The sequence below is a fragment of the Cydia splendana genome, chromosome 7, assembly GCF_910591565.1.
Source record: "Cydia splendana chromosome 7, ilCydSple1.2, whole genome shotgun sequence".
Classification (NCBI taxonomy): domain Eukaryota; kingdom Metazoa; phylum Arthropoda; class Insecta; order Lepidoptera; family Tortricidae; genus Cydia; species Cydia splendana.
Window position 1 is genome coordinate 6637560 of NC_085966.1, and position 12017 is coordinate 6649576.

At 37.1% G+C, this 12017-nt stretch overlaps 1 protein-coding gene across 1 annotated transcript in view; it reads left to right on the forward strand.

Annotated features, from left to right (window-relative positions):
- Positions 1-3435: 3435 nt before the first annotated feature.
- LOC134792090 (tropomodulin-1) overlaps positions 3436-12017 on the forward strand; it is a 101356-nt gene continuing 92774 nt past the window's right edge. The window contains exon 1 of the mRNA XM_063763267.1: positions 3436-3588. Coding sequence (XP_063619337.1) covers positions 3511-3588 — 78 coding nt within the window. The 5' untranslated portion in view covers positions 3436-3510. The remainder of the gene's footprint in view (positions 3589-12017) is intronic.

The following is a 12017-nucleotide window of genomic DNA, read 5'->3' on the forward strand; positions in this document are numbered from 1 at the left end:
TGTTTTTGTTATCAACTATTATAGTGCCTTCTTCCTCGCGTTATCCCGGCATTTTTGCCACGGCTCATGGGAGCCTGGGGTCCGCTTAGCAACTAATCCTAAGAATTGACGTAGGCACTAGTTATTACAAAAGCGACTACCATCTGACCTTCCAACCCAGAAGGGATAGGCCGTATTGGGATTAGTCCAGTTTCCTGACGATGTTTTCCTTCACCGAAAAGCAACTGATAAATATCAAATGATATTTCGTACATAAGTTCCGAAAAACTCATTGGTACGTGCCGGGGTTTTGAACCCGCGACCTCCATTGAAAGCTCTTACCGCTAGGCCACCAGGGCTCACAAGGATTATAGTACCATTCTGAACCAAAAGGGTGCTTATTGTCGGTTGTCAATAAAGGCACTATTTCCATATAGCTTCAATTTGAAATCAACCTTATCGACAACCGACAATGGTACCTTTTGATTGAAAATGTCACATATTATCTTCCCCCCTTTTCGTCATACCCATAATTTTAGGGTTCCGTACCCAAAGGGTAAAAACGGGACCCTATTACAAGACTCCACTGTCCGTCCGTCTGTCTGTCACCAGGCTGTATCTCATGAACCGTGATAGCTAGAATATTAAAATTTTCATAGATAATGTATATCTGTTGCCGCTATAACAACAAATACTAAAAACAAAATAAAATTAATATTTAAGTGGGGCTCCCATACAACAAACGTGAATTTTTTTGCCGGAACCCTTGGTGCGCGAGTCCGACTCGTTTATAAATTCACCTACGCGGGTTATGATTTTAGCAGTCTTTATGTATGTACTCGTATATGTTTTACAGTATGGTCAAAATTGCTGAGCCGATTTAAATGAATGAAGTATCGAACAATCCGTTCTTACTTCCGAGGGCGACAAAGGGTACATTTTTAATCTATTTTTAAAATGGTATTTTTTTTACGAAAACCTATTCGAAAGGTTTTTATACTGTTAGGCTGGCTTTCCACTGAAGCGGAGATGAAAGGAGATGTGCGAGAATCAACCATTGGTGGTAATCCAACGGAATATTGTAATAAATAATATGAATATTGAACTAGGATTTTTTTGTTGCAAGTTTCTTTCATCTCCGCCTTGAGGCAGCCTTAGCTTGCTATCCTGGGGTCCCCGATCCAAAAAATTGACATAGGGACAATTGGGGAAATAGGCCTTGTTGGAATTGATCAGGTTTAGTAACGACTAGCGACCCGTCCTGGCTTCGCACGGGCTACACCTAAACCTTCCTCAAGAATCACTATTGATAGGTGAAAATCGCATGAAATCCGTTCAGTAGTTTTCGAGATTATCGCGAGCTTACATACACACAAACAGACAGACGCGAAGGGGGACTTTGTTATATAAGGTGAAGTGGGTTTGCTTCACCGAAGAGCTATCAGCTACATGAAAATTTATGTTTGCTAAGAGATTTCTTTCAGGCGCTACGATAACCTGTTTTGGTTGTGTTATAGGTACTATTTGAATAATTTGGTTCTCATAATATGATTATATTATATATGTGCATAGAGTGACTTCCCAGAAAAAAGTGACTACCTCAGAGCCCACGTGATACCAGACCCCATGATGTATGTGTTACAATTACAAGTCCTAAAAAAGAAATTTGAAACCGGAAGATAGGTTTTATATTATTTAATATTAAAAATATCGGAGTTTAGAGGTATCAGGTGTATTAAATAAGTTAAATAACACTAAGATAAATAAAAACGGATATAAAAAGGAGTTAAAAGAGAAAACATTCAACTACTCGTCAATAGATGTCTCCACTTACCTATGACGCTGCTACTATAACGATATAACCAAAGATATAACTTAATTTCACTTTGTTGGTATTCAATTCCTTAATTATCTAGTATAGCTAACACGAAATACGTACTTATTGCTAGTTACTATTAATATATATCTATATCCGGTCGGTTCTAAAAATCGTTGTTAGGAATTGTTTTGTATTTTTTTGTTGTTTTAAATTTGTAATAATATCATTTGTGCCTTGAAAAGAAAAGGTAAGTACCTATAAAGTGCTTAAAAATAAATTAAGGACAATTATTTTATAATATTGTAAGCCTATTTCTATCACTCATCGCTAGATGTCGTTAGTTGGAACTGTTGGAAGTGACTGGTGAATTGGGAATTTCAAATACTTCTATTTTACTCTGCAACTTTTATTTTCATTTATAGTGTTAAAAAGTATACTCTATAAAAATAAAACTGATGAAATATGTATAACATTACCAACTCAGAGATTGTTCGTTTACTGAGAAACTCCGATAGATGGCGCTTTGGCCAGATGTAACTAGCTTAGACTAGACAAACGAAGCATCCTTAACACATATTGGGGCAACGGCTACTAAGCATAATATTATGTTTTTTTTCTAATTTTTGGCGTGGAAGTCTTAACCGGCAAGAATTCCATGACATGATATGACACTATAACTGCATCCATTCGCGTACCTAGTTTAATTTTATTTCATACCATAAGGTGGTGGTACTGCATGGTGCTCGACGCGGTCCCAGTACATGTCATCTTGAAACTTATGTCATTGTCAGTACAGGTGAGAGCAGGGTGTCATGTATTGGGCATTAGCATGTCGAGCACTAGTACCACCACCTTATACCCATTTAAATCGTTTCATTTTATTTAAACAGCATGTTGTTCTCTTTGAAATTAGGACACCGAATTATACATTTGACATACCTACATTACAAATATTTCTGAAATTCGTTTGCTAGTTGTTGCTAGTCGGTATTGCCGCCGACCGTACCTATTTAATTATTTCTATGATTATTACAATCTGAACTGTAGGTACTCAACTTCTTTACAACAAATTCAACTATTCTAACATATATACATAGCTAGAATATTATAAACAGTAAAAGAAGCAAAAACTAGGCAGGCGAACGCTAACAGTGCCAACTCCATTCGTCACTAAACCTCACCCACGAGCGCACATTTCCCGCCACCGGCCATTCGGACTGATTTAAATCTCACTGGTGGCAGATGCTGCATTAGTCACAAATCGATTCGATCGTAAACCTCATTCGGCTGTCAATCTTAAAGCTTTTGAGGAAGCGTGCGTATAGGATCCTTTGGCATCAATCCATTTTGTGGTGCGTCTTACTTTTTGTGAGCTTCCTCAGACCTATATAAGCCTTGAAAGTGAGCTTAGGTGTTAGGTTAGCAGATTTAGGGAGGTTTAGGTCAGAGCCATAAGTAGTAGTTTTCATTTAGGATATTTGTCTCTAGAAAGAAAGGGATGACAATGTGTATGTACCATAGGTTCAGGGTGCGCTTTAGTTCTGGTTCATGGCATCCTCTAGACGTTGCTCTGGAGCGACACCGTGTCCGCAAATACTGTGGCGCCTGAAAGCTGTAGCAGCTGGCTCTGCGCGTGACTAAAAATAACGCGCGCCCGTCAGTACCGCCGTAACTATCGCGCGCGTCGCCCGCAGCGCCCGCGCAACGCAGCCATGGCGGAGACCATTGAAGAGAGTTACGAGAGCGCGGTCACCCGCAAGGTGGTCCGCACAAGCCTCAAGATAGAGGAGGTGAGGATGCAAACGTTTTATGTAACATACGCCCCCGGCCGGTCTCATAACCTACGTAAACACGAGCACACACGGACGCGGAAACCCTCGCGTTGTCCCTTTCCCGGCTTCCGGCGTATTCCTGGAGCTTTACTATTCCAAGTGTCTGTACCTACGGAATGCGAAGGTCCGTACGTCAGTGAAGGAAGTGCGCGATGCGCTGTAATTTGTGGTGATGTAAATAGAACAGTTGAATGAAATTTTCCGTACCCACCTTGACTTGTGCGACGACCCGACCCGTGCTTCCGCGACCTTGCGGACAAACAACACAACATCTCACACAATGATATGGACACAACACCTAGGTACACAACACTACACTATGCTACTCAATAGCAACACTGAAACTATGCAAAAAACAACGCTACCCTCAGATTAAACTTGATATCAGCAGAAATTCTGTAGAATGTTCAATGCTGGTACGCGCCGACCTCTTCTGTCAGTCAGAAGATCAAACATGTCTTTATTTTATTACCGAATCGCAAAGCGACTTTATTTTATCGTGATTTTCTCACAAAGCTTTCTTTGTTTGCTTCTGCAGTAATCAAGAAATACCAAGACTTAAACACAGTCTCTTATTTAATGAGGTGCCAGTGGGTACATAGCTAATCTTTATGTTACAATGGGCATACTAAACCAGTTTGAACCACGAGACTACAGGAAATCCTGTCAAATTGAAAAATAGTAAGTTTTCAGTTTCAGTAGGTATATAACATCGCTTTGTCATAGTTTGCCGGAAGCTCATGCAGGATTTCATTTGCTTGAGCAATGTTAGGTTTGTCTTAAGAGAATCTCAAACAATATACAACCCTAGAGGCCAAATGTCACAATCAATCTTCAAAACACTCCACCTACAACACTCTGTCATAAACACAATTAATAATAACGTCACGTGCTTCTAAAATACAACTGAATTTTCAAGTTCACTAAAAAATTTGCGTTAGCTAAAACGTCGGAATTCTGTGTGTTTTTATTTTTCATATTTAAATAATCCTTTAGGTTTCAAAATATTCTGAATGCATTAAGTTATTTGACAAAGTTGAAAGATTCCGTGATGTTCCTACATAAGGAACAATGTTGCTTTTTGCTACAATAATCATCTTCAGTTTTAAGCATTGATTAGAGAAATCAGCAGAGCGAATACTCAAACGGTTAGTGACCATTGTTACTAGCAAACGTTTGCTGAAGTCAATCATCACAAAACAAGAAATTATATATGTACGTTAGAAAAAATATTAGAGTGATATAATGAGAAATCAATTAATAAGCGTAGAATAAATTTAAAAGTGGAAAAATTACTGCCTTGGGTGAGACTGGTGGTAGGCGGTTGGGTGGTGGTGGTGTTTTTCCACTTTTTGCATACGTTTCTGTTAAAAATTAAAACAATTAATTTATTTTGCCATGGTTTAAAGAAGACCATTTTGAACCATAACGTATACTAATTAAAAGTACTAATTAAATGTACATTTGTATGTAATACGGAGTAGCTATAACTGATTTATAGATAGCTTCAAAATAGGAATAATTTGGGGAAAACTTTTAATTTTTGGTGATCTAACAATGTGTTTGTCGGTCGCGTTGAAGCGGTCGGAGGAAAAACGCGACGGGCATATTTTCGTCTTGGCTCCCATCCTAGTTTATCTGCTACATTACGATGTTTATCCACAATACGAATGTGTGCATTAATGTGGGTCTGTACTGCTTATGTAGTTGCTCGAAGACATACAGGTTAGCTTCGGTTTTTCCCTACCTACGTTTTTCCCTTAGGTATATCAGGGGCAAAAATCGATTTGCCTTGAATGACATATCGCTGGCCCAATATTACAGGGTTCTATGTTTCACTTTTATCGAACTCAAATTTGAACATTGTCATAGTGACATTAAGTCGAATTTCAACTATCTTGAAAATGTAACATAGAACTTTTTAATATTGAGCCAGCAATATCCTGACGTGGCAACAACAATGTTTTTGTTTTATGCATTGAAATATGGTGTGGGTTTATCGTGTATTCGTTCATTGCAATGTCACAAAATATGTGATGTCTGGTGTTATCATTAAAACAAATGGCAAATGTCATTCAGCACCCTATAAAACACTTCCATAAAATCAACACTTGTAGCAAATCGTTTGATTTAAATGTTGGACTGTGAACAAAAGGATACCTACTTACGACGACGCATGTAAAATGCAATAATGAACTCTGAATAACAGTGTATGCGTACATTCAATAAATAAAAAACCGGCCAAGTGGGAGCGGACTCGCGCACGAAGGGTTCCGTACCATTACGCAAAAAAAAAACGTCAAAAAAAAAATCACGTTTTTTGTATAGCCCCACATAAATATTTATTATATAGGGTCAGTTGTTCTACATTGAAACAATCGGACACAGTGTAACTTTGCGATATCTCGGAAACTAGGTGTTACCAGCTAGTGCCGTCTTTCAAGCAAGGGCAGGCTCAGGGACCCCCAGCACCTCCCCAAAACACGAGCGCGCCTCGGAGAAGGAGCACGCTGCTACGAGCATTATTGTGAATTCGTGCAACAAAAGTAAAATTTTTTCATTTTTGTTTCGCAATTTTTTACCAAGATATAGACTCGAGTTTGGCGTTTTTTAAGTTTTTGTTATGTTCTATGTGTATTAAAGTTTATTTGGAGCTAAATATTTTTAAATTTCTTTCACTCTTTGGTGCAGTTTTTATTAATTGATTAAAAAAACACCCCCTAGTCTCACAATGAAACATTTTTATGTAGTATACAATGAAACATGATGTTCACTGAACACCAGTACCAGCACACAATGAAACAAACTCATTATTTTTTTAAATAATTAAAACCTATGTGCTAAATTTGTGAAACTAAAATACCATGAAAATTGGTAATAATTTGTCTATCATATGACAAAATATAAGATACTTAACTTTAGGAATGGCTGAGATAGGATAGCTTATATGTTGAATGTTTCATTGATGGCAAGGTTAAGGACACATGTCTTACATTGAAACAGTCGTGTATAAACACTATGTTGCAAGAAAGTGTATGAAATCAAGCATGGAGATGCTCAAAACCCTCCCGCGTCTACCTAGTTGGCAATCATGCTCCGTGGACATAAAAGGCGCCTTTTTCGCAGCATGCCGTACCTACCGACCAGATTTTCGATTCACAATGAAACTCAGGTGTGTGTACAATGAAACAAGTCTCTCGCTTTTAGATATTTCAGCAATCTTATAATGATTCCATATGTCGGAAACCTTTTAAATAACTAATTTCAGCCTACCACTATTTTCTCCTTTCCTTTCTCATTAATTGAGTGAAAGCATATATGTATTAATGTCACTTATTTATTACACCGTTTCAATGTTTATTAACGATGTTTCATGGTAGACTATAATTATTACATTTGTTTCACTGTAAAAATCAGAGTGTTTCATTGAAAACATGCATTTCAAAAAAAGGCTTATAACACAGGAACTGTTACAGATAAGTAGAAACCAAGAATGCCATATGATAGCCAACGAAATTGTTTATCTTCATACGAAATGTCACACTCATAACTTTAAAAACACCAGAGATAGAAAGGCTTGAACTTTTAGTGTTTCATTGATCAACAAGTTACCCTACTGTTTTTAGTATTTGTTGTTATAGCGGCAAAAGAAATACATCATCTGTGAAAATTTCAACTGCCTAGCTATCACGGTTCATGAGATACAGCCTGGTGACAGAGAGATGGCGGACGGACGAAACGGTCCCGTTTTTACCCTTTGGGTACGAAACCCTAAAAAGCCAGGGTTCATTGACGCTCGAACTTTGTAAGGGCTCTCTGTGGGTGGTCGGGTGACACTGTATTTTTAGTGTTCCGTACAAAACTTAACGGAACACTTATTAAACATCAGTTGAAAGAATGATTGATTACGATTTCTGAGATGCAGCTCACGTGGCGTGAGCTTTATTGCGGGTAATTAAGGTCGAATGTCGCAAGTGTATGATGTGAGTGATATGATGAGATGATGAAGCTTTTAATTTAGCTTATTCCTCAATAGATTCAATCTGATTTATAGAACACTTCAACGTGGATACAACTATCGTTACTGAATATGCAGTTGGTAGGAAAAATAGATTTATGGGGCATATAAATTATAAAAACCGGGCAAGTGCGAGTCGGACTCGCGCACGAAGGGCTCCGTACCATAATGCAAAAAAAAAACGAAAAAAAAAGCAAAAAAAGAAACGGTCACCCATCCAAGTACTGACCACTCCCGACGTTGCTTAACTTTGGTCAAAAATCACGTTTGTTGTATGGGAGCCCCATTTAAATCTTTATTTTATTCTGTTTTTAGAATTTGTTGTTATAGCGGCAACAGAAATACATCATCTGTGAAAATTTCAACTGTCTAGCTATCACGGTTCGTGAGATACAGCCTGGTGACAGACGGACGGACGGACGGACGGACGGACGGACGGACGGACAGCGAAGTCTTAGTAATAGGGTCCCGTTTTACCTTTTGGGTACGGAACCCTAAAAACAGTCTTTAAAAGAAATTAATTGTCAGTTATAGTTAGGGACTAACATATTATATATTATATATGTAATGTAGTTATTACCTATTGAATAAAAAAAAATAGAAAAATTGATTCCGAATTTTGATTTGCATATAGATATCATATCCATTACTATAGTTGAAATATGAACATAGAGTGTATGAAATCCGATTATAATAATAATGCATATTTTTAGGAAGTAAAGTATAGTAAACACCCCCTTGGACGTGGAACCGGTAATGGGACATAAAACCACAAATCCTCTAAAATATGTATCTAAAAGTAGTTTATAAACACTGGCTATATTTTATCATAAATAAGAGTCCTAGAGCTAGAGCACTTTGAATTTTTATTAAATTCGGTTTTTTTTAAGAAATTGACGGCAACCCATAGTTGTCGTGTCACTGAAAAAAATTACCACTAAGAATTCTTAACAACTTCGCTAAAAGAGGTGAGTTCATTTATTATATTTTAATTAATTATTGTTAAGTAGTCTTGTAGTTGTAGTTTAAGTAATCTTGATGTAAACTAGAATGTGTTTTGTTAATTGCATTTACCATGAGATGTATACCTCACCTTTATATACCTCAACATACTCTACGTTGTGACTCCACAGATGTAAAAAAATAGTGGTATTTGGCCCAATCCCATTATAGGAGCTGTAAAACTGCATACCTCCTATGATGGGACAATTTACATAATGATGCTTGCCATGCCATAATTTCATGTTTAAACAATACAGAAGTAAAATGAAGTTACGAAATGTATGCTCGGACTTATGCATGATAATGCAATATTATGATAACATGGACCTGATCTGATAATGGAGACAGGAGGTGGCCATGGGAACTCTGCGATAAACGCAAACTAATTGTGTTTGGGTATGTTAGAATTGTCTCGATGGGTATTGGATGGTTGTGGAAAGAAAAATACATTCAGCGATAAAAGCTTATACCAAAAATTGTTTTTTCCGCCAAAACTTATTCCTTTTTTCAATATTTTATACTGATAAAGCAATGTCCATTATAGGGGGCCCATTACTGGATCGACGTCCATTACCGGGGTTCCATTACTGGAGCTTTGGTGTCCATGACTGGAGAAAAAAAACATAGTTTTAATTTGTTAAGTATGTGGAAACTCATTGCAGTATCTTGGATACAACACGCCTGAAACATATTATGAAAGAGGGATAGGACATTCATCTTTTAACACGCTAAGCGGTAGACCATTTACATATATCAGAGAAATATCACAAATACTCCAAATTTCCTCTTAAATGTCCCATGTGACTGGTGCTGTTACCTTATGTACCTACCTAACGTATACCTTATGAAGTGTAATAGTTATCAAATGATGAACCACTTTAACTTTATTGTGTCCCAAGGTAGGTGTACGCAACCCAGTAAAATTACTAAACAATAAGAACCGTAAAATGGGGTGAGTAGGGTCAACACTGAAATTCAAACCTCGATAACATTTTATTTTTACATATGAAAACTGAATGGTGTATATAATAAGTGTTCCGGACGTTTGTATTTTAGTTTTTATTTTAGTTTGGGTAGTTATGAAATCATAACTTTGACGATAAAGAGGAAAACCCACCTCACCCCGTAGTGCCTCGTATTTTGGAAGATTGTTGCATCGATTTTTTTTTATTATGCGTATTACTATAGCTCCATTTTAAATTGGAATATTTTTGTAGCAGTAGCCTTAAAGTCCCTTCTCACCCCCCTCTCAACCCTTCTCTCCCCATTCATAACCCAACTCTCCCCGCGAAACCTACTCACCCCGTTTTACGGTACTAAATTATTTATTTTGAGGATACATTTTTATGCCACTGAAAGTAAGTTAATGGCCTATTTTAGCTTACATCTTTTTAAAATCTTGTTCCCTGTAAGATCGGTCGGTCGTTAAATGTGCAACCAGTGCAAATTAAACACCTACATTAAATTATTAGATTTATTTCCATGCCGTTTCCCCGAACTCGTACGCATGTGCGTGTTTTAACGCAGAGCACTCGATCTGTAAATACCCTCTAAACCCCGTTCATACGAGCACAGTTTAAACATCAGCAGTTACCCAACTTTTCTCTAGAAAGGGTATTGGACTACTAGACTAGTCAAATCAGTTTCTTTTTTAGAACTGTCATAACGATTTTGCTACTATGGAATTTATATGAAACACTAGCATGTGACGTCACGATCAAATTACCTACTCTTTATAGTTTTATACGGGTTTTAAAATAGAAATTGTGTCTAAAAATAACTGCTGTCTACGTTTCTCTATTACTCTTCTGGTGCTTTATTTCATGCATGCTAAAAAATAATTTATTTTAAATACAGTCAAATACCCTATTGGAACGTATTGTTTACATTTTGACATCAAAATGATGCCGTTTAGTTATTCGCCGATACCAAAATAAATTTTTTAATAGGCCTCCAAGTCTTTAACTGGAGGATAACTATTCCTTCCATCCATGATTATGATCATCACACACTCTTATAACATTCTACTCATTACGATTTTTCTGTTGAACGATTTAATAGAGTCGTATTACCTATGAATTTTAAACGCCCGGTGCACAAAAAAAATAGTTGAGTTACTGCTTTGAAATATAAATGCTCTACGCGCCAATGTTTTATTTAGTTCACATGAGCTCATAACATAATACAGTCTATTTAGTTAGTAGTAGTCATATTACCATTCATCATTTTGGTTAGATGATTTATAGTTCATTTATACACTGAGGCTACACACCACATAGGTACCTACTGGACAATTATTAATGCACATTGAATCTTCTTATTAAAAGCCCTAACTTTTCTGGCACCGAAACGTTGCGGTAGTAGTCAGCAAAGGTCTTAGGAAGTTGTTGAAAACATAGTTAAAAGGGTGAATCAACTTTACTTCATCACTCGTTGCCATGGCTATGTTCCCCTGGGTCACTCTTAAACCCCGGACTATATGTTATTTAAATTAACAAAACATGCTTTTTTGTGGCATGCGTTTAATACTAATTAAACGCTTTTCAAAATGGACCATCTACTAAGCGTGTTAGTCCACCAAGTTCTAACTTGGTACAACATTTCTTCTAACAAACTGTGTTAATATTGTCCCCTGGCTTACAACAACAACAAGAAATAGTTGATCGGCCCAAAAATATCTATTGACGGACGGCTGTTAATTTTTATAGCCCACGAATAGACACGTAACGCTTAGGAACATGACGTCAGAATCACACAGACGGATCGGCTGCAAAATAGGTTAAGGGTTTGTATAGGAAATAAGAACACATACGCATGTTTGAAGGTTAAGGAGATATCGTTCAGGGCCTATTTGACACAAGAAAGTGGCGGAAGGCGAAGTGACTAGGCGACAATATTATAGGTATCGAACAGGGGCCGATTTCGTTCAATAATATCTCCAGTACCCGGCATTTAATTTCTACTAATAGAATTGAAAACGAGTGGTAAATACCACTCGATTCCCAATTTCTATCGCTCGTATTTCAAAAATTTGCATTTCGCTGTTTTCCACCGATTTACGAGTGACGAAATCGAACGCTCGAAATTCAAAAATTGGCCCCCTGCACAACTTTAATGGTTTGAAATTATTCCTAGGCTGAAAATGTAATTATAAGCATCGAATCATTTTTTCAAAGAAAATGATTGGTATAGTCACCTGCTATAGTATCTTACTCTTCAAAGGCCGCAATAATATGTGACACGCTCTTAGGCCTCTAAAAATAAGATCTTGTCAGATATTTTTGCGGCCTTTGAAGAGTAACATATTATTGCAGGTGACTGTACTACTACAGTTACAGTAGCGACAAATAATCTAAAGTTGCACCAC